Raw genomic sequence first — 27949 nt, 5'->3', positions numbered from 1 at the left:
TCACCGTCGTATTCATGGAGGTCTAACCGTGGCCCTTTTCCTTTCAGAACCTGACCAAGGAGCAGGCGGACTACTGCCTCTCACACATGAAGCCCTACCTCGACAGCAAGGGCCGCGAGCTGCCGTCAGCTTTCGACTTTGTCGAATTCACCCGCTCGCTCTTCGTCAACTAATCCCTAACCCACCAGTGACCAATCGGGATGCGTTTTCCCACATACACACACACACTTCCAACACAAACTCACGGCTGAAACTGCATGATTGTGGCACTAGGAATACTCACTAATAACAACTGTCTGTATTATCTATTTATCTCGCTCTACCCTTTGTGCTTCTCATGATAGCATAGTGGATCTGTCTGCATTTGAATGTGATTGTTTTAGCTGTTTAGCTTGTGCTTTTGATGAATTTAAGAACCTATTAGTAATGATAATGTTGTAACAACACCTAACAACTGCAGTGTGATTTAATAAACGCTACTGGTTAGAACTGGACACCTTCACTCACTTGTTTTTATTTCACATCCACACTTAAGATGTTAAGATTTGGGTTTGTTTTGTTTTTGGTTTTTTTTCTTTTACAAAACAGCGCTGACATAAATGGAGGATAAAACAGTCCTGTACAGCAGTGATCTGTCCCAAGTAGTGTCTCATTCTGCCACTTGATGAGCTATCTGCTCCAACTGGCTGCTCTCTCTGGGGCTCTGCTCCGTCAAGTCTGCGCTCAGCTGCCAAACACCAACTGTCCCATCTGTATTCCCCACTGCCAAGAGGTGAGGGTTCTGACAGTTGAAGGACAAACAAGAAGCTGCTTGGCCTGCACCTCTCTGCTCGATAGTGGCTGCTGGTCTCAGTGACCTGTGACCCAGGTCAAATATCTGCACCTCACCTGGAAAAGACAGACAGGACAGGGGAGGTGAGGGTTGAACTCTATACGGAACTTACTTAGTATGTGCCTTAAACATTAGAGCCACCGAATGCCCCACCCACAGGCACTGTTGCTTTATTTATACAGCACATTTATTAACAATGACATGGCTCTCTCTGGGGTTTCATCAAAATCTGACAAGTGACCATGGAGATACATAGCACTGACAGTTTATCACAGACAGCAGAGTCCTGTACTACGAACCGGGATTTGCAGTTAGCGAGTTAGCTTCAGGTTTAACTCTGGGTTTTCAGCCTTACGACAGAGGTTCACTTCTTATCGGGGTAAATCACCATAGTAACTGATTCTGAACAACTAACCTGCTCCGGGGCAGGTTAACTTCAGAGGATCAGATCAAAACCTGTCAACAGCCCAACTACTGACCAATCAGATCACTGGAAAACTAGCGTCAACATTTCTGCAGGATCCTGAGAAGGACAGAGTTTACAATAAAGTACCAAATAATAAAGATCAATAGATATTTTTATAGCTCTGTGGAATGGTTTTGTTCCATTATGTCCACAACAGAGCTTCTAACAAACAGAGAGAGAGTTTATCACACTAAATGATCACATACTGACTGTTCAATCTTCACTTTGATAGAACAAAGATGCTTTTATCTTCACACTGTTGAATATTTGCCACGATTATAAATGAACACTTCAGTCAGATCGACCTCAGACATGAACTCTCTCCTCTCCTCTCTGCTTTGGCAGCAGAAACAGTTTGACTTTACTGTCACTGTTTATCTACATCACATATTCACAGTAACTCAGAATAAATCACCATCAGACAAAAGAACAAAAATGCTCGCTCAGTAAGAAAAAACATTTATGTACTTATTTACAATAAATCCTCAGCCTGATTTTGAGAATTGTAAATTATTTCTAGTGTTTCTCTTGTTCACATTTCAACTTGTTAAATGTCTTTTTTTTATGGACGACATGCAGCTGTCAGCGTTACCTCTCGTATAATATTAGGTACCTTACTCATGGTTCTGACAACGCTGCTTTTAACTAACAACTCCGCCTCCTGGCTTGACTTAACGAGTTAATAACTAGCGTCGTAACACTGCTTAGCCAGACTGTGGTAGTTAGGTTTAGTGAAGCCAGATAATGATAAGATATCCTGGGTTAGGGTATGTTGAACTCGCTTCGTAGTACAGACCTCAGGTCTGGCTGCTGACCTGAATCTGATTTTGTGTAAATCCATCTGTGAACCCACAAAAACGTACTAAAAAAACATATCAACAACCATCTACACCATTCATACATAGTTATGATGTTGCACCTTGTCCTGTGGCTGCAGCAAAAACCAGCGGTCTAGTTGGAGACCACTGCACCTGAAACACGTAGGAGTCTGAAACCCGGAGAGAGAGAAGCGGGTTGGCTTGCAGCAGGGAGTGGAGGTGAGCCAGACCGTCTGTCCCTGCACTCACAAACAAGTTCCTGCAGACAACACAATACAACAAGTCAATGCAATTTCACTTCTGTGTCACATGTAAAATACCTGCTGCTCACCTCTACAATGATCAGGTGTGTGTGGAAATGTCACCTGTGGAAAGGGGAGCAGTGTATGGAGTGGATGGGGCCGCTGTGAGGCCTGAATGAGAAGACAGCTGGAGCTCTCAGTGTCACACTCTGGCCCTCAGAGGGTGCAGCAGCTGGCACCTTGGAGGAGAAGGAGCATCTGAGCAGCAGGCCGCCCTCAGAGCCCACCAAGAAGGTATCAGAGTCCCAGGGAGACAGAGCCAGGGAGGTGATACCCACAGTGCTGCTGCCTCGGGCCTACGGGCAACAGAAAACTCTAACTGTCCCAAATCCACATTAAATGGTAAATGGACTGTACTTATATAGCACTTCTCTAGTCTTTTCGACCACTCAAAGCACTTTACACTACAGATCACATTCACCCCATTCACACACATTCATACAGCACTTGTTCTATACATTAGTGCTTTCTAGTACATACACACACATACACACACCGATGACACATCAGAGGCAGTTTGGGGTTCAGTATCTTGCCCAAGGATACTTCACCATGCAGACTGGAGGAGCCGGGGATTGAACCACCGAGATGAAAATGATGATTTGTTAAGGATACTGCCTATAACATGTCCCCTGACAGACAAATGGAGTAATACCATTAAACAAATATAGATTATGGAGTACTTGAAGAGGAAGCTGAAACTTTTTAAAAAGATGTATTAAGAGGTAAAGTTACTATCATATGGTAAAAGAATAATGAATTGAGGCTACTAGATTGTGGTTCTCCATATTAGAGTGCATTAGGGAGCATTTCAGGCTTTGCATTTCCTTTTTCTTCTCTGCTTTTTTGGTCTGTTTTTTTGTATTTGTATTGTACATATTGTCATCATTTATTTTAATTTATTGTTATATTAACTAATTACTAGTATGATGTATCACATCTACTCACGCCATTTATATACATCACAAAAAATGTCATCACTACATAGGTGTGAAGTAATGTGATGAAAGATAAAGAAAAAATATGACTATAGCAGTGTGTGAACACTACTTATATTTAAGATAAATTCATTGAATAACTACATGTCAGTCCAACAACCTTCATCAAGCATTTCAGTGTAAAACCAAAGAGTCCATGCTAGCAGCTCTGTGAGGCTGTACTTTTGCATTGTACTGCTTTAAGCTGAATACTAACATTAGCATGTTAACATGTTGATGCTAAGCTTGTGTAATATTTTACCATGTTCACTGTCTTCACTGTTGTCAGCTTTGCAGGTATGTGGTCATAAACCAAAGTAAAGGGAAAATCAATCAAAATTATTCACCACTGAAATGAATGGGAGCCTCCTGGTGATGCTGAAGGGAAGTTACTGGATCACCAAAGTCAGCAGGAGTCAAACTCCGGGGCCAAAAATGTCTGTACAAAATTTTGTTCCAATCAATCAAATAGTTGTTGAGATATTTCAGTCAGATGCAAAGTGGTGGATTGACCAACAGAAAGATGTAGCTATCCATGCTGATTGCATGACTAAAAAAATCTAAAATTAAATATTACAGAGCCTGAAAATTCTCTTGAATTAATCGATGTGAAACAATGCCTCAATACAAAGATGAACTCACTGCCTGTCCATTCCTTGGGATATCACTTGAATATTCAGCTGTTGTATGTGTGGCATCATTTACCATAAAGTTTCCACACTTGATTTTTCTGTGGGCCTATAAAGTGGCAAAAAAGTAAGTGAACCCTTTGGAATGAACTGGTTTGTAAAGCAATTGGTCATAAAATATGATGTAATGTGCTGCACAATGTTCAGAGGGAATTTGGGACCATACTTCCTCACAGAACTGCTCCAGCTCACACATAGTCTTAGCATGCCTGGTGTGAACTGCTCTCTGAGGTCATTCCATAGCATCATTATTGGGTTAAGGTCTGGGCTCCGACTGGGCAGCTCCAAAAGGTGGATTTTCTTTGTTTGAAGCCATTCTGTAGTAAATGTACTTTGATGTTTAGAATTGTTGTCCTGCTGCATCACCAACTTCTGCTGAGCTTCAGCTGGTGGACAGCCACCCTGACATTATCCTGTAGGATACACTGATACACTTGAGAATTCATTTTCCCCTTGATGATGATGGCGATCTGTCCGGTCCCCAAGGAAGCAAAGTCCCAATCTTTTCCAGCTTTATACAAATCCACAATTCTTGATCATAAGTCTTCGGAGATCAAAAGTGATGATGATTCTTGCGAATTGCAAACTCAAAATGTTTGAGTGTTTTCTGTAAGTCAAAGTAGCTTGTAAGTAATTTGTTTCTGTCATTAGCCTCAGGGTTCACATACTTTTTCCAACCCACACCATGAATGTGTATGAGAACAATGTAATCAATATGGACAAGATCAATACAACACTTTGCATGTTATTAGTTACAATACATTATGTTTGTTCATAACTGTAAATTAGATGAAGGACTGATCATATTTTAAGATTATCTTTTACAAAAATGCAGCTGATTCAAAAGGGTTCACCTTCTTTTTCTTGCCACTGTATGGTGATTTCAGAAAGTACTCAGACCCCTTCGATTTTAGCACACATTGCATTGTGGATTTTTACCCACCAATCTACACTAAATTATTTGAGTGTGTCTAGTACTTATTTTGAGTCCACGTCTAGCAAACTGAATTGACTGGACAGAACTTAGAAAGGTGACAATTCACACTGTATATCAGGACAAACGCCAAGCATGAAGTCCAAACTCTCAGACCTCTGTGATAAACTTGTGTTGATGCATAGATCAGGGCTAAGGTATAAGACCATTTGTAAATCTTTAGCCATTCCCAGGAGCCCAGTGGCCTCAGCCACTGTGAAATGGGGGAAGTCTGAAACCACCTGGACTCTTCCTAGAGTTGGCTGTCTATGGCTATGTCTGGTGAACACCAGGTACTGTTCAACAGCTGGCTAATACCATCCCTACAGTGAAGCATGGTGGTGGCAGCATCATGCTACAGGGGTGCTTCTCAGCACCAGGGGCAGGGAGATTGGTCAGAGCTGTGGGAAGGATGAATGCAGCCCAATACAGAAAAGTTCTTGAAGAAAACCTGCTGCAGAGCATGCACGAACGAAGGCTAGGGTAACATTTCACCTTTCAGCGTGACAATGACCCAAAGCAGCCAGGACCATGTTGAAATGGCTTCAGAACTAGTCTTTGACTGTCTTTGAGTGGCCCAATTTAAACCAAGCTGAATGAAAGAATAAAACAGGAGCAAGGAGGGACAGAAGATGAAAGATAGATGGACAGAAGTAACGAAGGAACAAATAAAGGAACAGAATAGAATAGAAGAAAGACACAAGGGAAGAAGGAAAGACAGAGATAATAACAGAAGGAGGGAAAAAGAGGAAATAACCATAGATGCTCAAGAAACCTACTGTGAGATCATGCTGTCTTTTGTGGCTTTATTTTGAAAATGCAGGCCACTCTGCACTCACCTAGCAAGCTCCTGTCAGCATCTATGAACTTTTATTGTGACAACCAATCATAAGTAGCTCCACTGAGAGTTTTGCTCTCACCACTAGACTTATAGTATCAAAGTACTCCAGGGGGGCATGGTAAACTCTTGTTACCTGTGACCTACTCCACAACCCCCAGGTGAGTTCCTGTCACTGCCTGGGAGCTTTTATTTTTAAAATCTGACCTACAGCAGAGACCCCTGGTAAGCTCCCAGTTCTGCCTGGAAGCTTAAAATCTGGCCTAGTTGAAAACTGCTTGCTTTGTTCCTATTTTCACCTGGGGCTTTTATTTTCATCACATGACATAGTTCAAAGACTTCTGGTCAGCTGCTATAACCTCATGCATGTTCACATTTTGATAATCTGGCCCACACCAGAGTAGTAACCTGTTGTTACCAGGTTGGAACCCTTCTATTCAAAGTTCAGTTTTTTTTTTTTTTTCCTTTGTTCTGTTTACTGTATGTACAGCACTTTGTAACTCTATTCTGAAAAGTGCAATGTAAAACAGATTTAATTAGTGTGAGAGCTGTGACCCAGGTCTCACACTAATTAAATCTGGACTCATTTAGGCTGTGATACTCTACAGTGAGCCCATCTTTCCATCTCAGTTGGAAAGTTGGAAAGTTGTGCTTTTGTTTGGTCCGCTTGGAAAGTTTTTGTCATCCTGAAACTCACCTTCAAGCTGACGCTGCTGCTGTGGGAAACCTGTTGTTGTACTAAGGCATAGGCAGCATTCAGGATAAATCTGCCCTGGTCCGAGTCCACCATCCAAACAAGCACCCTACCTCCTGAACTAGCACTCAGCACACCAAACTCTCCTTTCTTCTGCAGGGGTAGCCAGGCAACCTGCACACACACACACACACACACACACACACACACACACACACACACACACACACACACACACACTCACAATTTGTTATCTGTTAATCCACCAGTAAATCAAAGACCAGTTTACCCAACATTACAGCTCTTTAGCTGGATAACAGCATTTCAACAGAAAGCCAAACTGATTGTATCTACTTACCTGATAAACAGGTTCCCTGTGGCTGTCTGCTGACATTCCAGTTAGGGCCAGCACAGGGTCCTGAGTCCGACTAGTGTCCCAGACCACCACCTCTCCACTGTACAGACCCCCTGCACCCACAGCAGCACACACACATACCACACAGTATAAACTGAGCTTCTCAGAGCTTCAGAGCTTCTCAAAAACTTTATGATAGCACAGACTAACATACTTCAGTGAAACCATCTTGGAGTAATGCAAGAACACTCCCAGTTTGGAATAATGGGAGGCTTTCCCAGCCCCGACATCATTAACAGGATCGTTTTAACACAACAACAGCATATTAACCTGGATTAGTTAAGTGGCATTTAAGAACAGGTCTCAAATGGTACAGAGTATCTGGTAATGTAAGCCAATAAATAAAATCTACAGTTACAAACTTGTTTTAAAACTTTTAAAAACCTTATGTTTAAATGAGATATTTGTATTTGACTTGACCTTATTCAGACTTTGTTAGCATGCAGAACAGTCTGTTATCAGTTCATGATGTGAGAACACACACTGACAGTGTACCTGCAATGAGAGCAGGCTGGCTGGGGTGACAGCACAGAGCAGTGACTGCAGTGGGAACATCTATGACCAGATCAGCTTGACTGGGACTCAGGCCTCGACGGTCCAGATTCCACATACAAACATAAGACCTCTCAGTGCTCCAGTTTCCATCGTCAATCCTGCCCACAAAAAAAAACACACCCACACATCTGAACCACAATAACCATATGATTAAAGGCAAGCTTCTCTGACAATTTCTTGTTTTTGTTTTAAGTGATAAGAAGTGTAAGAAACTACAGTGTGGTGAAAACAGCCAGGAACATCATCAGTGGAGTTTCAGGTTTGTTGACATTTAACAGGGGAAATTAGGTGATAGGCTGACACAATAGGTACTAACATACCGACCATATGCACAGGCAATAACTGAACCTGTACAACTCCAGGACACACTTGTTACATGAAGACCTCTCTCTTGAGAGATGGGATGTTGAAGGCAATGGAGACATGAAACCTGCAAACATGGAAGAACACCCTTATGCACAATATACTCTCCATAAAAATGAGGGACTACATCCTGATTCCTCTGTGCTGCTTACCAGCTGACTGCGATCACCCCAGTTCACCTGGAATCCATCGAAAGCATGACTCCTGGCATTTCTGACCAGTTCTCTGATGACTGCTTCCTCAACCCGCTGCAGGAAGTCCTTCAGGCCGAGTGGCTCTGGTTCATTGTGATTTTGTTTAAGGAGCTGCTCTGTTGCCTGGTCCTGCGGCTCTGTCTGGGTACAGCTGAGAGTGGTGAACACAGTTTGGATCCCTGCCTCAGCACTGTGCACTGCTCTGGTCTGACAGTCTCTCTAAAACACCAGCAAATAAGGGATGCATCAAAATTAAATTATACAAGTAGTTCCGACCGAGCAATCTGATTGGTCCATAAGACATTTAGAATGTGCTCAAATCAGCATGACAGCACGCCTTACTCATCACTAAAAATATTACTCCGCCATATACATTTTACTTTGTTGGTAATAGTTGTATAATCGCAAGATTACACTCAAGTGCAAGTGCCTCAGTCCTGACCGCATCACTGTCGTGCTCAAATGACATTAAAGCACACCCTCTCGGTTAATATTGCTTAAGTAACTACACGTGATTTTGAATTCCACAATTAATTAGACTTAAGAAGGCGCAATAGCAAGGCTTTAGGTTTGAAGTGGTCACATATTTCATCACCTAAAAAGTTTAAAATGCTAGCTTTAGGTGAGTGCTTCAGCAGTATACAATTGTTTGTATTCGCCTTGAAAAACTCTTATTTGTGAGTAATGAGTTGTCAAATGAATGCAATCACCATCTCATATTCCAAGTGATTTTGATCTTAAGATTCAAGCGTCTCTCCTGACGAAACCTCATCCCTGTTGTTTCATGCGGTTTTTGTTTGATTTTGAAATTAAAAACATTTTCGAGCAACGCCTGGACCTAACGTGTCAGCTACAGTTAGTTTCAGGCAGCTCTCTAACTGCTGTGCTGTGTGTTTCTCTAATACCTTAAAAATGGCCCTATATGCAAAAGGTGTTATTCATGCTAAGAGAGTATTCTTAAGGTGGAACTGCTGCTCAAACATACCGACTCCTGCTCGGACTGCTGGGATTTCCTCCACAGTGACCGGACACTCACTGAGTCCAGGGCTTCGTCAGTAAACATGCTGAGACAACGACTTCTGAAGCCTACCAGTTTTAAAAATATTCTAAATGCATGCCACTTTTCACACAGCCATCGTGTCGTTTACGGTCGCCCCAGCACTTGGATATTAAACACGTAGCCATTTTTTCTACAAAGCTCGCGTTACCATGGTTACAAAGAGGATTTCCGGGCCAGGGAAGTCTGGCGTTCACTTCCGCTTCCTTTCCAGGATAATCCCCGACTGCGATGGAATACTGAAAAAATATCCTTTCCTAGGGGGGGTCAAGGAAAGATTTGAAGGAGAATTGATGAGGACTTTGGAAAAGACAACCGTAGTATTTAGAGAATCTGACAGCACTGCGGTAACTTACGGCAACCACTAGGAAAATTCCACATTCATTACAAAAGAAAAAAAAAATGGACGGACTTTAAATCCAATGAATATTATTCCTGTATACCCTATTATTTATACCCCAACAACAGTATTGTTGTAAACATAATTGTTAATAAAGCGTTAAAAAAAACGCTAGGATTTTTTCATCCAACTTTATTGGATTAATACATGCAAGATAAGTACAGTGACAAACTCAGCGCTGTTGACTACAAGGTTTCCTGTCCAACACAGAATCACACCTCCTAAAGAACGAGTGTTTTCAATTTATACACTGGGAACATTTAAAGATCAATTACTCACAGGAGTAACAACAACAAAGACATAGCTGAAAATAAAAATAAAATAACCATGAGTGAAATGTTTAAATCATATAACAACATGAAAGGAATGTACAAGCAGATACAGTTGAACCATTAAAATAATAACTAAATAAAAACAAGTAACTGAGCAAGAGTCTAAATTATATTCAGACATAGTATATAGAGTTGTGTGACATTCCATAACAAAATTACATTATGTATGTAGTGTTTTGTTATGATGCTAATATTTCAACCAGAAATTCAGTATATTTGTTCTTCATGAAGACTCCTAACTGGATGGATTTGAAAGAGATTAAATTTATATTTACTGATTTGGAGCTCAGCCCATCATCCAAAGGTTTCCATAAATTGTGGATTGTGTCACAAGCATTACCTCAAAGGCTGCAGTCCAATAGTCAAAATAATCTCCTTTCCTAATCACTTTTCCTTGACCTCGATGGACAACGTCATGAAGTCAAGGAAAGATGCAAAGGAGAACTAATACGGAATTGGGAAAAGAGAACCGCTGTATTTAGAGAATTCGACTGCACTTACACCAGGCTTTTCCTTAACCAACTTAACATGTGGAAGACATGTACAGTGACAAACTCAGGTTTCCTGTCCAACACTAATAATATAATAACACTGAAATGAATGTATAAGTTGAGAAAGTTGAGCCATTAAAATAACGTTAAAAAAGGAATTGTGCGACGGGTCCAGAGTAACTTAATTCAACAGAAATGTATGGTTTCCTGTTATATGCGCTTTTACATTTTTCTCTTCATTTGTTAAGTAGAGAAAATTATTTTTTTAGAGGGTGGAAGGAGTTTCAGAAGTTTTGGATAGTGTCACACATTAAGCAGGTGCTCTGTTGTGTTAACATGTCCGTGGATCTGCTGTGGTGTAACTACGATGATTGCTTTAAACGCTGCAGCTGCAAGGAATTGTGGGACAGCATTCTCTCCCTAACTTTCATAAAGGAAGGTCCAGTGTATCCAGTGCTAAAGGAGATGAGCTTCAGATAGGAAGCACTGAAGCTCCTTTCCTTAACATTTCAAGAATTCGACCAGCTCTTATCATGGCTGCCACTAAGTTATATGACCCAGAAGTATCAGCAGTGGCAGACATGATAAGAGCTGGTAGAATTATAGAAAAGTTAAGGAAAGGAACTTCAGTGCTTCCTATCCATGGATGTATTTTGGGACTTATTATAAAATAGCTCGTCGTGGACTGTATGAAGTGTACTGGTATTGAGCTGGTTACTAGGGATGTGATCAACACTACAGTTGTGTGGTCAGGCACAATGAGACACTTTGAGAGTTGCTTCAGTTGTTCAGATTTGAACAGAAGTAACTAAATCCATATACTACAAAGAGAACTCACATTTCACTCAGACACACAATTGCTGCCAGGAGAGAGCCCAGGGTTCTACGGCAGGGATTTCAAAAGGCCTCACACCTGCACAGGCTCCCTGCGGAAGGAATGCATCAAGCCGCCCCATAAGAAGGAGACTGAGGGTGACTGGATCAGTGTCACAGAGGTCAGAGGACACATATCCAAAAAAACAATGCTTACGGATGGCTTTCTTACCTTTCAGAATCCAGTAATGCTGGCAGATAGGAGTTCTCTGGTCTTTGCTGGTCAGCGTGGTGAGTGGTGCTGCGATAGTGGCAAACTGGGGCACAAACCTCCTGTACCAACGAGCCAACCCCAGGAAGGACTGTACCTCCTTCTTGGTGCGAGGCAGGGGCAGTTTAGGATAGCCTCCAAGTTATCCACTTGCGGCCGCACCTCCCCTCGCCCAAGCTGATAGCCCAGGTAGCGTGTCTCCTGCCGTGCCCACTCACACTTGGAGGGGTTGAGGGTTAGTCCAGCTTTCTGAATCTTTTCCGGGATCAGGGAAAAGTGATGAATGTGCTCCTCCCAAGTGTGGCTGAAGATCACCACATCATCCAGGTAGGCTGCGCAGCAGTGGTTGCAGCCCTGAAGGACCCAGTCCATTAGCCTCTGGAAGGTGGCTGGAGCACCATGTAGGCCAAATGGCATCACAGTAAACTGGAAGAGCCCCGCTGGTGTTCTGAAGGCTGTGTAGGGCCGGCATGTCTCCTCCAGTGGGACCTGCCAGTACTCCTTACACACATCGAGGTGGTGATGATCGTGATGGTGGTGGTGATCATGGTGATGTATTTGGCAGCTCTGATCTTCTCAAGCAGGTCATCGATTCGGGGCATGGGGTAGGCATCAAACTCTGAGATGGAGTTGAGTTTCCGGAAGTCCATACATATCCGGAGTGAGCCATCCTTCTTAAAAACAATGACCACTGGGCTACACCATTCAGAGGTGGAAGGTTCGATCACCCCAAGTCTCAACATCTCCTCCACCTCCTGATGAAGTTTCTCCACCAGCTGCTGTGGGACACGATAGGGACGCTGGCGGATTGGTCGGCCATCTTTTAAGCGGATAATGTGCTCAGTCAGTGTCATTTTCCCTGGCAGGGCCGAAAAAAGGTGAGAGGTCTCCTGAAAGACATGGAAGAGCTGTGCAGCTTGCTCTGGTGTAAGATGGGCCAACATAGGGGGAGCAGTTCTGGTCAGAGCCTCCATTTCCGTTTCCACTTCCTTCTCAGGGTCCACCATCAATGTCTGTGCTGGAGCCAGGATGGGGTCCTCCTTCCATTCTTTCAGCAAATTGATATGGTAGATCTGCTTTGGTTTCTTCTTTTCTGGGTGCAGAACTTCATAAATCACTGGCCCCATTTTGCGGTTGATGGTGTACAGCCCCTGCCATTTTGCCAAGAGTTTGTTGCTGGAGGAAGGAAGAAGTAACAGCACTTTTTGGCCAGGCTGGAATTCGCATGATCTTAGCTGTGCGTATGGGACACACAGACGCTTTATGGCCTGGCTGCTGGCAATAGAAACAAACAAGGTCCTTACCAGATGGTCGTTGTCCTGGTGCAGTGTTGGGAATACCTAGAAGGCCCTGGTTGCTCTCCTTTCTGATTGGCCTAGCCTGTGGTATCTGGAGTGATGAACGATGGTTTGCGCCAGTGGATCTGGTAGCTGGTCCTCCTCTACGAGCATTGAGGTATTGCAGAGCCAGCTTGGCAGCCGCAAATCCCTCAGCTGGCTCATGCTCCTTCACCCAGGTCCTCACCTCACTGGGAAGCACTCGCAGTAACTGCTCCAGGATAAACACCTCACCGATCTCCTCCTTGGTGTGCTGCTCTGGTCGAATCCAGCGTCGGTAGAGCCCCTTAAGGCGGTGGTAGGTCTCAGTGGGCGTCTCACCAGGTGGGACAGTAGGTGCCCTGAACTGCTGCCGGTATGTCTCAGAGGAGATGTCGAACTTGGCCAGCAGTGCTGCTTTGAGATCTGTAAAGCAATGGGCTCTCTCCTCATCCATTGCAGTGTAGGCCTCCAGTGCCTTCCCTGACAACAAGGGAACAAGTCTGCATGCCCACTCGCTCTCCGGCCACTTTCATGTTTTTGCAATATGTTCAAAGCGCATTAAATAGTTCTCAATGTCCTCACCCATTTGATATGGAGGGATTTTTGGTTCTGACATCATGGGCCTCAGGGGTCCGGGACTGGGCCTCTGTACTAGTCCTGACTGCTCAGGTGTGTCTGTGTCAGAGTCTACTGAATTAAGTAATGATGACTGTGGCACACTGATTTGGCGGCGAGGTGCTGGGGTTGGTAGGTCCAGTCTGGGACTACTTGCAGTCATTGTACTGGGAGTTGTAGCTGCAGCTGCTTGAGTTACCTGTGGTAGCTGGGCTGCTGGCTGGAAAGACACCCTCGGACTGCGAAGCTCCTCCAGGAGGCCCTCCTCCCTCCTCTGTTGCCCCGTCAAAAAGTCTCTCATCAGGGTCAGTAGCTCTCCCCCTGCTGCACCTGAAGATGAGGGGCCAGGCCTAGGATCCTCTTCCTCCTCCGTTGATGAAAGTAAACTTTCCCACGCTGGATCGCCCCCATCTGCTGCTGCTTCTTTAAATTTATGAAATAAATAAATTTGACTTAATTTGACTTCTGCCTGCTTCAGCTGTGCCCGCTGCTGGGAACGCAGCCCCCATCCGCCTAGTGAGGCAAGTTATCTTCTTGCGACTAGCCATCCCACTTCTGACACCATCTGTCACAGGGTTCTTTCTTAAACCTCCCAAAAATCCAAAAATGATGGAGGTAAGAGGAAAAATCCCAGGAAAAACTCACAGGCATAGTCAGAAGATAATCTGGTGCTCTGATTTCTTTATTGGCCTCCCAAAGTGCAAACAGTGATAACTTTTTACAGTGCGAAAATTAGTGGAAACCAAACAACCAAACAATGCAAAAAAAAAAAAAAAAAAAAAAAAAAAAACATCAAGAAAAAATTCAAGCTCAATAGAGTTCTTCAGTAACTCAGTAAACATGTGCCAGTAGTCGTTACCTCCTCTGCAACCAAACCAGGACTGCCTTCCCTGGGCCACAGCAGCCCCTTATAAACCCAAAGCCCCTCCCTCCAGGCTCAAGAATTAATAGGAAAAATACATTTTTTCTCTAACAACGCCTCTAAAGGCTCCACAACACAAATATAAATTAAACAAAAATTAACTGTACTGTATATGTTTTTATAAGCACAGTTATTTGCATCCACAATGCATTGACTGGAAAATTACAGATAAAATAAACAAAGACCAAAAATATATATTTCAAATTGGTCACATGACCCCGAAACCCCGCGAGAACATGGCATATAATAGCGGCAAATGCTATGCCCCCGTTTTGCCGCACCATACTCCGCAACCGGAACAACTGATATGCCGCCGGTGAGTAACATGTTTAAATGTATGTTTAAAGAGACATAGAACTACCAGGTGTGCAGCCCTGGTCGCTCTACTTCAACAGGAATGGGAACATGACTGAATGATTGGAAAGTTTGTTAACTGGGGGAAACGGGATGGATCGGAAGTTTTATGTGTGTGCGTGTATGTGTGTGTGTATGCCAGTAGATGTGTGTGAGCTCCCCGCCGTCAGTGACTGAGCCGCTCCGTCACACAGGCCATAACAAAGACCAGGTGACACTGCCCTTTCTTATCCACCTCCTCAGACAAGCCACGGAGCCATATGCCTTCTCTGAAGCATCACAAAATATGTGTAACTCCCTTGTTGTGATCGCTTTTCCTGGTGGGCTGTAACAACGTGGGATCCTGATCTTATCCAGGTTGGAGAGTTCCTCTTCCCAAATTTCCCAGGCTGCCTTGATGTTTCCAGGTAGGACTGGGTCATCCCACTCCCACTCGTTCAACCACAGCTGTTGCACCAGAACATTAGCAAGGATGTAGGTAAGGAAGGGAGTGAGGAAACCAAGGGGGTCATATTGACTGGCTAGGACATTGTATACATTCCTGAGGGTCAAGGAGGAGTACTTAATCGGTCTGTACTTGTAACCAAGGCTGTCTGTAGAACAGTGTCACACCAGCTCCTGGGTTCCCTCTTGAGATTCTGAGCAGTTTTCATTCAACCATAGCTCTGAAGAAACAGATCAGACACTGGAGGGTAGGTGCGAATGACTGCTGGATTGTTGCTGGCCCATTGTCGGATCTCAAACCCACCGCATATGCGCTCCAAGAGGTTCTTGGCCTCATGGGCTGAAGGAAGACTGTGTAGACAATTGTCCACATAGAAGGACTGGAGGACAGCCTGGAGAATGTCTTCATTACCTGGTTGTGAATTCTGAACAAATGGTACAACAGGGACTGCTGGTGGTGCAAAAAGGCAAGACTTGCCACTCGTAGACACTAACTGGTTTATGTGTTTCCATGTGCCTCCAGATGAAACAGAGAAAGGGTATGTAGGAGCCTGATCTGATGGAACATGGCTTGGATGTTTCCACTAATAGCATAATGGTATTGTCTGAAGCGCAGAATGACTCCAATCAGTGATGGACCCAAAACTGGACCAGGAAGGAGATACTCATTCAGGCTGTGACCCTGGTATTTAATGAAACAGTTGAAGACAAGGCAATGTTTGCCATTATGCTGCTACTAGGTGTTGGGGGATGTACCAAGACCGACTGGACTGACTTTCCTGACCTGAATGAAGCAGTCTGGTACACGGGTAAGGTGACAGGTGGCACCTTTGGTTGCTGTTTCAGATAAGGATGGAAGGGAGCAGCAGGTTGTGTGGGTGGAAGCTGTGGGGGAATATCAGCTGGAGCTTGACTGTGTGTTGTGACACTTGAGACAACAACCAGGAGGGGGAGGCACACACAGGGAGCATTAGGTAAGGCACTAGGAAGACCAGCAGCTATTAACCCAGATTGGGTTACTGGCATGGAGGTGTGCAGCACTGCATGGTACATAGTGTTCTGTGAAAGTGTCACACTGGGGGCAGCAGAATGTCCTAAGTGATGAGAGGAAGGGTTTGAACTCTGTGCATCCTGGGGACCCCTGGCTCAAGTGTCAGCCTCAGGCCCGGGAGCCTGGGTGATGATAGGCGGCTCAGAAGCTGACTGAGACAGAGCCTGAGGTTCTGGTGTAGACAACAGGGATTCAGGTGGTGGAGGAAGAGATGCACAGCTCAGAGCGGGTGGAGACTGAAGGCCATGTGAAGAATGGAGGCCATGTAGAGCATGTGTGGCCTGGGACTCATGTTGCCTCCAGCAGTAGCAAAGTTCCTCCAATAAAGATTGACCAACTTGACAAGAACGGTCATGCTCCTGAGGAGGATGGTTATGGTGGGCTGGAGATACATGGGTAGAGGCCTCAGCTGATGTGGAAGAGTCGCATGGAGAGGCCATACTGTCCAGTCGGTGGGTTAAAGCTTGCACTGAAACTCCAAGCTGAATTATCATTTTGTTGCATATTACCAAGTTCTTTCTGAGGATACTCAGAGGTTGTTGGAGGTTGGACATCTGTGGGTTGGATTGATGGCACCGTCACTGATGCTCCTTGAATCTGTGGGGTTAAATGTACCTGACCAGTTGTGGATGACTTATGGCCAATATAATGTGTTTCATAGTCAGTTAAATGAGAGGGGGGTTGAGGTTGTCTATCAGATCTTCTCGGTTCTCATCCATAGCATTGACCTCCTCCTCCAGGCCTGCTCTTCACAACACTTATAATCTCATTATATCTTATCTCTTATCATCACACACATGTATAAACCTCCCTCCCGCCCCCAGTTATCTCTTGTGGGTATCTCCAAAGTTGATCTAATTTATTTGAACTCCTCCTTCTGGCAGCTCATGTTTTACATTCAATTCAATTCAATTCAATTTTATTTATATAGTCCTGAATCACAACTAACTTTAGTGCCATGTGCCATGTGCCTTGTGCCATGTGACGTGTGCACTGACACTATAGTTTAAGTTTCCAACAAGAAAGCTGTTAATAAGTTTAGTTCATGGGTTAGCTATTGTGGAAGTAACGTCTTTGTAGGTCATCGTTTTTTATCCTTCATATTTCATTTCTTTTCGCTGTTGGAAATAAGGCATTGCCTATTTTTCATTCTCAGCTCTGTGATTCTCAGTAAAACAGAAATGAATAAAAATGTCTACTCTCTGAGAGTGGTGTTCTAGCATGTATTCCATGCGTGACTTCCCCTCCATACACCTGAACCCACCGCCCATGATGTTTTCATACTTTAATGAAAATGAAAATGGCCTGAGAATGCATGTCTTTGGTTGACTAAACAGTGTGTAGAGGTTTACAAAACAGTCTGACATATTGAGAACACACATTTTTAAAATAAAAAAAGCACAGAACAGCTGTGCAGCTTTTCTACAATGAGTTGGATGTATTTGATGAGTTGAGAGAACAGTTGGTAAAAGGCAAACACCGCGAGATCAACCGTTGTCGTGACGCCGCAGGAATTGCCTTTATTATGTCCGTCTGAATGCAGTCACTCCTTGCAATAAGCCGCAGTTCACACTGACCATCAAGTCAGTCGAAGTCAGCCGGAGTCCGTCTCGATCGCATCTAATGCCATCCCACAATTCATTGCTGTAGCAACATTTAAAGCGACCCACCGTTGTAGTTTCAAATGTAAAAAACAACAGTAACAGCAGAGCACCTATTCTGTGCTTATTGCAGGACCCAAAACTTTTGGGCTGAGCTCCAAATCATAAATAATGCGGGGAGGGAGCTGATGACCTCTGCAGCGAGTCAAGCCTCACATCCCTTTGTGTGTGATACGTCTGCCATCTACTGGTGGGACAACTAAATGACAAATGTTACGTGTTTTAAGAGTACGGGGTGGAGGTAGAATATCTGTTAACCATAAGGAACTGAATAGCATTACTGAATATGCAGCCCCCTTCCCAATTTAAAGTGACATTTATACTCACCTGCACATCTTATTCCTATCCTATCACCATTCACCAAGGACCAGTGTATGTGTCCCATTCAGTCTTTAATATAGCTCCTCTCTTCTGCATGTCACAAGGTATAAAACCTTTTCACTGCTTATCATGTCTTTCTAATGTTGTGTTTCCTTAATTGTGGTTTTCATCTTTGTGACTCCTGTATTATTTCTGCGCTTCATGCTAGTAGTAGTTAGTAGCTACTAATAAACATACAAATAACAACACAGGTTCTGTATGTTACGGTGTTTTTGTAAACTGTTAGGTCTTACTAGTGCTCCCATCTCAAATAGGATGGCCTCAAACTAGCCTGACTGCAGCAACAGACTGATCAAAAAACACACCAGCCAGATAATTGTTCATTCACTGTATGACATTTCAGAGGTGTAACCACCTAAGTGGCCCAATGGCAGCAAGCGAAGAAAGAAAACAAAGCATAATGCAGGTTTCATCAAACAATGGCAAGTGAAATGCCCAAATCTGACCAAACTACTCCAAACATCATGTACACATTTATTTATTGTAACAAAGCAACTGGTACACTTAATTTAATGTGAACAGGTTTCCAGTGGAACAGGAAAAATGCTGCAGACTCCAGAGAGGACCCCACAGAAATATTTTTCTCTCCCATCTCAAAATGTTAAGCCAAACCCAAAATTAGATTTTTAGGTTGTTTTTATAAAAAATGTACATTTCAAACTTTGTTGTGGGTGCCTGAAAAACAAGATAATGAAAATTTATTTAACAGAAATCCAGAGTTGGTGTCAAAGCCCTGATGCCCCACCACACCTCCCCCATTAAACTGTGTACCATTAATAACTGTCTTACCAAGATACATGTATATCTCAAAAACATTTACAACAGTTGAAAGTAACGAGCTGGTGCTTTCAATCAGTTCCATTAGTACAATAAGTCACAAAGGAAAATGCAACTTCTAATAAGCCTTAGTACCCCCCACCACTGGATATATTATAATATACATTTATATATAAAAGTGGCTAAGGATGCTATGATTGAGTTATCACTGCACCATGGCTTATTTTATTGAACTCACAACTTCAACAGAAACTGTCATTTCATATCTTACATAAAAATTGCTATTGTACGTATTTTAAATCTACGTAGAATGACGTGCAGAATGCTACAAATTTTTTTTAATCCTTTTGCATGTCTTTGGGAGATGTAGAGAAACAATGACAGGTGAGAGCCACTGACACCCCCACCCCACTACAACCCATGTAGACCTGCTGTGTATGGAGCTGGTCTTTATACATGGCATTATGGACAGGCCTTGGCTGCAGAGGAAGAGGACAGACAGGCTGACAACATATGGGGAAAAAAAATTCTCTCTTTAAACAAACAGGCTCAGACCCAGACCCAGACCCCTACTGCCCGCCCACCCACCTCACCAAAAAAATTGTTCCCATGAGTTTTAGGATGATCACAGAGGGAGGCCTGGGAAACGGTCTTGGCTGAAACATTTAATCATCCTCACCGTCATCCTGACAGAAAAAGAGAAGAACAGTTAAGAAGTTATTTGAGTTACTTACAACATTTTAGGGACTTCTACAGGACAGAAAGAGTCTTCATTCTGTTTATCATCAATTCAAAATCACTATTAAGCACTCTAAGCACAGGTTTTTGATGTGGTATCCTTACCTCTCCATCTTCTCCATCACCATCCTCATCCTCATCTTCACCTTCCTCTTCCTCCCCCTCATCAATATCTTCCAGACCCTCCTCTTCATCATCATCATCATCGCCATCTCCTTCCTCATCCTCCATGTCAGGGACCTTGGGAACATTTATATGTTAAATACCTGATCCTGGCTTAAATTCCTTCAAACCTCAGTATTTAGTATCAGTATGAGCATGAGTGATGTTTCCTTTACCAAGTCCTCCTATTAGCCTGGATACCACTCATCATCCTCTGTAGTTAATATAAATTCTGCTGTTGCTCAAGCAAGTTTTATACTCTCTGCATCCACAAGTATACAAGTGACTGCAAGGCAGAAACAGTGCTGCTGGAGGGTGCACTTAAGGCTCTGTGCAGACATTTATGTACCCACCAATTTGTTCCATCCATGCAGACTCAGCATAGGGTCTACACAGCAACTGCGCATGCATCCTCCAAACAGACTAGAAAGACTATAATAACAATAAGTGTGCGTCCACGGTGTCCACAGCCGCCCGTGTGTGCATCCATGAGGGAGTAGAATTGAGACTTAAGCCTGATCCTTACTTACATTATGTACCAGTCTTCCAGTCTGGTATAGCACTACACAACACTTTACAACTAAGCACAATCAATACAAGATTTTGAGGGTGACACTGGCAGCCGTATTGGTGTAAAAAAAATCGACATTGACATTACATCAGCTGAATGGGCAGATTTAAAAAAAATCAACACTAAACTTTATTTGAATTCCTTAAATTGGATTATTACAAGAATTGTGACCACGATACAGTTGTATACAGAGTATTAGACAAATAATAAATTACATTACAGTAATTGTGGCATATGCAAACATTTGGGCACCACTCTACTTAAAAAGTAGAAATAACTTCATGAACTCAACAGGCCTTAATTGTCTTGTTAGTACTTGAGTAGTCATAAGGAACGGTCAGCTGCTAATTCTGACTCTTCAAACCTTGTGATAGAGCATCAGGAGAGCTGAAAATTAAGCTAATTGACATTGGAAAGCAGGGGGGGTTAAAAAAGATATCACGGCACTTCTAGCTTGAAATTTCAAATGGCAGTTGAGATGGCCGTTAAGGGGAACTGTGAAAGTCAAGGCAAGATCTTGAAGACCAGGAAAACTTTCAGATAAAACTGCAAACTCACAGATCTAATATTCCAACTGGACTGGATCATATTTCATGTTTCAACCGCTCCTGAATCTACACAACTCCCACCAACACCACATTGGGTTGTTTTCATACAGGGCTGTGTTGCGTCTGAACACCCCCTAATACTAGAAGAAGCCAAGATGAAGAGGGAAATTCTTACCAGATAGTACTGCAGTGGGTTAGGCCAAATGTCGTCCTTGATCACTTCTCCCAACTCATCAGCCCCTGCATCTGAATGGTCAGTAAACCAGGTGAAGAAGCTCTCTGGCTCCTCATGCTGCCTTTTCTTCCCAGCTTTGTTTGGCGTCTGACCTGTGCGCTTCGTCAGGTCCTGGAGAGAAAACATAATTGGTCAAGATTTCAGGTTAAAAAGTGCTTATTGATAAGAGGATGACTGTAACCATGGTTGCATGTAGGATTGGGCAGTATAAATAGTAGAGACAGAACACTTGTTGGAATTTACCCTATAGTATTTATTTTGACTATACAATGCTGACCAGTAGATCCTTCACAGATCTAAAGTTTCAGTTACATAATGACAGTGGGAGGCAGCAATGCACTAAACTGTGTCAAGTCTGCCGGGAAGGAGGAGGAGGAGGAGGAGGAGGAGGAGGAGGAAAAGGAGGAGGAGGAGGAGGAAAGGAGGAGGAGGAGGAGAAGGAGAAGGAGAAGGAGGAGGAGGAGAATAAGAAGAAGAAGAAAGCCATTTTCACTGTTCTGTGTTCTGTAAAAGTTATGTACATGGAATGAGGTGGGAGTTTCTGCCTCTACACAACAACACATCATCATTTGTACCGGACAGCTACCTTAGGCACATATCCACTGATAATATCATTAAGAAAAGTGCACTGGATTTTTTAAAAACCATCAAATCAAGCCCCCAAGACACCCTCCATTCCACGGCCCTCCAAACCCAAAAGCTGAGCCCAGAAAAGAGTCCCTTACATCAGGTGGTGCTGAAACTAACTGCCCCCTCTTAAACATCTTAACTCTGACCAATCTCAGTCAAAGTAAACCAAATCATGACACAATGTAAAGATACCTATTTGAAACACTGGAAAAATAAAATAAAAGCCAAATTAGATTCCCTAAACAGAGATTACAAATTGACAGAATATCTCAACTGTCAGAAACAGAAAGCAGAGGCAGATCGTAACCATACATATATAACATATAGTCACAGAGATGCACTTCCTCAAACATAAATCATTCAATGAAATAAGGAACATTTACTTTAATTAACTTCAATTCTGTAATACCCATTTTCAGTGAACTAAATGATTAAGTCCTACAGACTGACCTTTCACTCATTGCTGATATGATGTCATACGACTATCAACAAATGCCAGTGGTTGCAGTGGTTTTAAGAAAAATTAATGTAGCGTTATATAAACCATTACAGCACACGCTTCAATTTAATCAATAGTGTGAAATAAACTTTAAGCCATACCAGCCAGTTACAAGAAAAAAAAACAAAACATGAAAGACAAGAATCAAGAAAGCCCCGCACTGGGAGAACTAAAGTACAAGTAGTGCAATAGAAAATGTAGCACTCAAGTGAAATAATATTCAGCTGATTTTTTTCAATTCTAGCTCTCCTACTCCTTAGGTTAAGGAGGTTGTGTAATAGCATTAAAAACATAAAACCTAATTTTTCATAAAATCAAACCCAAGCAAAAGAAAAATGCAAACCAACCTTTCCAGCTTTCCATTTGATTTCAGTTGATTTGGAAACAGGGTCTCCACTCTCGTTTACATTAAACTCTTTGGAGAGGGCTTTGTTCTCAAAGTATGGGTTCTCATCAAAATACTGTCGAAAACAAAACACATCCGAGTCATGTCTGTATCAAAATGTGACAGGACATTTATAATGCACAAATACAAAGTAAACGCAGCAACTCAAAAAATCTGACACTCACAAAATCTATTCTATATCCGGACTTGATATCCTCAAACTCAGTGACCTCCACCCTCGACAAGTAATGAAGCGCTTCTTCGTCCTCCTCCCCAAGAAGAGCTGAAACTAAACGTCAGACACAAAGCAAGGCACAGACGCTGTCAGCTGCTGATTTAATGTGTGTTTTTAAGAAAAACATTTACATTGCATTTAAATAAATGTATACTCTGCTGATGATCATTTGTGTTACAAGCAAATTTTCACTTTCACCACATATAGAAAAAACAAATAACATAATGATGACTAATGACAATTAAATAACAATTACCTTGTGGGTGGTTGACGAATGTTGTGACCCAGAAGTTGGGGATTTTGGCTATGAGTTCTGATCGCTTCTGAAAGAATGGCTGACGTAATTTGTTGTACTTCTGCTCTACTTTTAAAATTTCTTCACTTGCCTGTTCGTTCAGTCTTGGGGAAGACAATAAAAACACATCATTAAGAAAACTCCATTCACACACCTTTCAGTGCTGCAAAACAAACTTCAACTTCAACTCACCTGTCAATTTCATTCTGCACCTCATCAATGTGTTCAATTGCTTCCTGTTGCTCTTTTTCTGAAAGGGAAAAGGAAACTTTCCATCTTAGGATTTTACATATTTTACATACCTCTCTTGCAAACAAAAATATGGCTTCCCTCACATTACAAGGCAACTAAGGTTACAAGTGAAGCTGAGGGTTTAGGAACATGGGTAAAATAACTACAAAATCACAATATTTCAGTATCATACTTAATACAATGCTTAAAAATAGAGTCATGCAAACCCAATGAGGCCTTTCTACTTCATATCAACCACTCCAGATTCAAAGTTGGACAGCAAGAGTGAGCCATCATATTGACAGTGTGCTGATACTACAAATGCCTGTTTCAGAAACAGAAAACTGAAAACTCGTTTGAAACAACAGGAACACTGTTGCTGCTTCCACACATGCACCCAGTGGAGCTGTATGTCTGAACACAAATGTTCAAATCAGTCGTACTGGACATTGTACAGACTTTATCCTGCCAGCTCCCTAGTATAGTTTGTGTAATGTTCCATTGTGCCGATGTGTGAATAGAGCAGGTGACTGAGTGAGTGGGTCTGTTTATGACATTTTCTCTTGCAGGGCTGGTCTCCTGCACGATCTACATGCAGGCATCCCTCCTTACTTAAACCAAATGAAACATTTGTAGTAGGTGAGAACACATCTCATACTTCCAGACCTGATGCTCCAGACATTGTCTGGAGTTCATACTGTATGTGAAAACAGCTTGTGCCTGACTGTAATAAGGGATTCACCTGTAACAAGGCTTTTTTTTAAATCCCTGATGTCTTTACATCATCAGAGGAGAGTTTTGACCTTTTGGTCATGTGCTCTCTGGCAGGAACTATTAAGATGTGATTCAAACAAAGCTAAACTCAGTTCAAGGCTCACTCTGACATGTTCATTATGTGATTCAGGACGCAGCACATTTTTCACTCCAAGTGCAAGTGGTGGAATTTAATGTCATCTGATACATTTTATAGTTATCTACAAATGCCATTTATTATGGTATTGTTAAGGATTAACCTTTTATAGACTAGATTGAAGTTCCAATTATATTGTGTGGTTTTAATGGTTTACATTCATATTTCGTGTCTTGATTTTCAGGCTTACCTTGCTTTCTTTCTTTCTTAATCATGTACATAACTCCATTGCAAAACGACAATTTTCATGCAAGTTTTAGTTTTAAAATCTTTCAATAATAATTGGAAATCGCAGCTGAATTTTTTAAAGAGTACTCACTCCGAATTAAAGGATTACGTTTTTCTATGCATTGTGGTTTATATCCAGCCATATTCTTGATGATCTGGTTAAATTCACAAATAGATCATTTGCCCAAGTACATCCACTTCTCTGGTGTAAGAAAATGCAATCTGTTATGATATTTATACTAGTTATATTACTATATTTACATGGTCCTTGTCTCAGGGAATTTAATTACACCACAGCGGTGGATACAAAGTTACTAACTCCTGAATTTTGTGTTGTAAACAGTGTAAATAAATTGATGGGTGGGATACACTGATGTGATTGATTGATGTGATTTAGGTAAAGTCTATATGTGGACCTTCTTGGTCATATGCTAATCATTACCTGAAGAAGACATAAAGTCACCATTTCAACTCTGTATTCAATAAATCTTTAACTTTAGATACTGTTTTGCCTCTGGCCAGTAAAGCTGAAAACATGTTGGAGTGTGCATACATTACCATGAGACATCATTAACAAAAGAGAATAACAAAAGGAAAAACGATCAATATTGACTTTTCACAGATTTCTCCTAGCAGTAAACAGTAACTGTAAAATTATTAAATTGTTATTTTTTTAAATATTTAAAAAGTGGCAATTACATTATTATCTGATTTTCTTTTTAACTGTCAAATATTGATATCATATTTGTAAAATTCATTATAGGTTGGGCTATACCTTCTTTTGGCAAAGGCAACACCGTGTAATGTCACACAACGATTACTATACAGGAGGCACGTGACATTTATTTTGTATTTAATTGACAAGCTTTTGTGCGTGTGTAATGTAGGTTATCGTAACAACAAAGTAACTCGGGCAAAGGCCAGTTTTGTCAAGATTTATGAAACCTCAACTTCACTGTGGAAGAACATCACATGTTCGGGCTTCAACAAACCCCTAAGAATGTTCTACCAACATAACTACTGACATTTCACTTTGTCTGGCGAACAAGACTGTTTGATTTTGTCTGAACCTGATCACGACTTAATTTTAAAGTACGTACTTGATTTCACTACAGTAAAGCCTGATTCTACAGCTACCGGAACTCCTCTCAGTCATCTCATTGTTGAATGTATGATGCGTGAAATAACGCGGGACGCCAGCTGTAAAGTGTTGATGTTGGGTGTGTGTGTGTGTGTGTGTGTGTGTGTGGTGGATCCATGGCAGACAGACCCTCTGCCTCCTGCAGTCTGGAGCTTCCTGTTGCCGCTAAAGGCGGCCTGGTTTGAATGAGGGGCTTAACGACGTTTCGCTGCAAAAAGCTATCTGCCTCATGCTGATAACAACATATTGCGAGGTCCACCAAAGCCTCTTTACGCATGTTAAACACATTAACATCCATAATTCAACTTTATACCGCCATTCTCGCCTTCTGAAGAAATAATAAGCACTTGTTTACATTTTTACCCGGCCACTAACTACAAGACAAAAGCCAAGCTCGCACGCATGGATATGATTATATGAATAGCTAACGTTAACGTTATCAGGGCTCGGCCTTACTTGATTGGTGGGAAACGGGATATAGTGAAGGTTGCACTTGCTAATAATGTGGTCAAACAATCGTATAAGACGCTCCAGCCACAAATATCTACGGGGAAACGCACAGCTGCACCAATTTCACCAGTACATCCCCACAACAAACCCTCCAAATGTGCCTGTAACATTAACTGCACATCACGCTAAATGCAAATACCGGCCTCCTTCATGTCAACTAGCTGTTAGTAGCCAATGTAAGCTAATAGCTAGCTAACCTATCATGCTGACTAAATAGTTAGCCCACTCTAGCATGCTACAATACTTAGGGTCCTGCACAACAGCATTTATCTTAATTTATATGTGCAAGAAAATGTAAGTCAAATTGTTTAACCATGTACATATTAAATCTACTCGATACTACACCATAAACTACAATGAAAATAACAAAATGACGAAAAACAAATGAAAATGGCGTTGTACAGGATAACCGCCATTCCTTAACGTTACCAGAGGTCTCGTCCGCTCCGTCGTGATTTGAATTATCCTTCCTACTGACTTTCGCCGATGAGGCCGACATGGTTATCGTTTGCCGTGACTCTTCTGACCAGATGTGTATTCCGGGTGGTTTAGAACTCTTCTGTGCAGGACAAAAGTTACTTCCACCTTACACAGTGCGTGTCTTGAAACCCACGATGAGAAGGAATGAGCGCAGCTTCGCACGCTTGTTTCTCTCTGTGGCGCCCGGTCGGTGAACATATTTGTGGTGCTCTACTGCCCCCAACCGGCTGGAGTGCGACACTGCGATTTAAAGCTACAGGCATTAAGGCAGTACTCAACTTAAATTTTTAGGTGACCAGAAGAACGTTTTTCGTTAAGGCAGTGTCTGCATAATAACCGTATGTTCTGAAAACTACACGTTTTGCTGTTGATACCCATTTGCAAAACTTATTGCATCATCATCGTTCAAAGTCGTTAAATCCAAATCCTCTTCTTTAACACACCCATGTATGGTTGTCTATCTCTGGCAAGCTTTATCTGCTACAATGGCAAGACACACTGTTCTTTCTAGTCAGGGCTCACTGAGTTATCAATCCCCCACACTTCATCTTCTAAGCAAAATATATTATTCAAAAATGGCCTACTCTCTTAGTTTCTATGAAGTGGATTTACTAGTGTTATTGATAGTGTTAGTGCTATTAATGTACCATTGTTTGTCATTATTATTCCTTTAGCTGTAATAATAATTATTACTATTATTACTATTATTATTATTATTATTATTACTACTACTACTACTACTATTTACATTTTGACTTAGTCTGTGTATTTGCAATGTTGTTTTTCTCCTACCCCATTCCCCCACCCCCCTCTCTCTCTGTCTAAACCCAACCGGTCGAGGCAGATGGCCGCCCACCTTGAGTCTGGTTCTGCTCGAGGTTTCTACCTCTTAAAAGGAAGTTTTTCCTACCACAGTCACCTAATGCTGCTCATGGTGGATCTGTTGGGTCTCTCTCTGTAAATTTTATAAGATAAAGAGTACGGTCTAGACCTGCTCTATATGTACAGTGCCTTGAGAAAACTTCTGTTGTGAATTGGCGCTATATAAATAAAATTTGACTTGACTTGTCATTTTGACTCCATTCTTTATAATGCAGCATCATGTGTGTTGCTGATTTTTTAAGCCTTTTATTTTCATTTATTTGTT

General features: G+C 42.2%; 3 protein-coding genes across 3 annotated transcripts in view; 1 reads left to right on the top strand and 2 right to left on the bottom strand.

Moving 5' to 3' along the window:
- The window catches only part of sptan1 (spectrin alpha, non-erythrocytic 1), a 43520-nt gene extending 43026 nt beyond the window's left edge, over positions 1 to 494 (top strand). The window contains 1 exon segment of the mRNA XM_018701902.2: positions 48 to 494. Coding sequence (XP_018557418.1) covers positions 48 to 173 — 126 coding nt within the window. The 3' untranslated portion in view covers positions 174 to 494.
- dync2i2 (dynein 2 intermediate chain 2) lies at positions 495 to 9378 on the bottom strand. Its single transcript, XM_018701903.2, has 9 exons — positions 9102 to 9378; positions 8075 to 8335; positions 7880 to 7989; positions 7500 to 7657; positions 6948 to 7057; positions 6593 to 6763; positions 2482 to 2714; positions 2218 to 2375; positions 495 to 888 (listed from the first exon to the last, which is right to left on the bottom strand). The coding sequence occupies exons 1-9, from the start codon at positions 9177 to 9179 to the stop codon at positions 650 to 652; spliced, it is 1518 nt and encodes a 505-aa protein (XP_018557419.1). The 5' UTR covers positions 9180 to 9378; the 3' UTR covers positions 495 to 649.
- A 9311-nt stretch (positions 9379 to 18689) lies between these two features.
- Positions 18690 to 26987, bottom strand: LOC108900748 (protein SET). The gene is made up of 8 exons (XM_018701956.2): positions 26752 to 26987; positions 23495 to 23552; positions 23264 to 23406; positions 22958 to 23061; positions 22735 to 22848; positions 21199 to 21369; positions 19848 to 19982; positions 18690 to 19690 (listed from the first exon to the last, which is right to left on the bottom strand). Exons 1-8 carry the CDS (start codon positions 26819 to 26821, stop codon positions 19670 to 19672), a joined length of 816 nt encoding a protein of 271 aa, XP_018557472.1. The 5' UTR covers positions 26822 to 26987; the 3' UTR covers positions 18690 to 19669.
- Between the last annotated feature and the right edge of the window lie 962 nt (positions 26988 to 27949).

The sequence above is a fragment of the Lates calcarifer genome, linkage group LG9, assembly GCF_001640805.2.
Source record: "Lates calcarifer isolate ASB-BC8 linkage group LG9, TLL_Latcal_v3, whole genome shotgun sequence".
NCBI classification, from domain to species: domain Eukaryota; kingdom Metazoa; phylum Chordata; class Actinopteri; family Centropomidae; genus Lates; species Lates calcarifer.
Note: the sequence above shows the minus strand (reverse complement) of the source record. Positions and strands in the feature narration are given on the sequence as shown.

Bases quoted from the DNA above. Each gene is read 5' to 3' on its own strand.
- dync2i2 (XM_018701903.2), bottom strand. From the start codon at position 9,179: ATGTTTACTGACGAAGCCCTGGACTCAGTGAGTGTCCGGTCACTGTGG. The intron at 6,764-6,947 runs GTAAGTAGATAC...GTGTGTGTGCAG, and splicing joins ACAGGGAACCTGTTTATCAG to GTTGCCTGGCTACCCCTGCA. The intron at 2,376-2,481 runs GTGACATTTCCA...TGTTGTCTGCAG, and splicing joins CACTGCTCCCCTTTCCACAG to GAACTTGTTTGTGAGTGCAG.
- LOC108900748 (XM_018701956.2), bottom strand. From the start codon at position 26,821: ATGTCGGCCTCATCGGCGAAAGTCAGTAGGAAGGATAATTCAAATCAC. The intron at 22,849-22,957 runs GTGAGTGTCAGA...TGTTTTCGACAG, and splicing joins CCGGATATAGAATAGATTTT to TATTTTGATGAGAACCCATA. The intron at 21,370-22,734 runs GTTGGTTTGCAT...TTTTCTCTCCAG, and splicing joins TCAAATGGAAAGCTGGAAAG to GACCTGACGAAGCGCACAGG.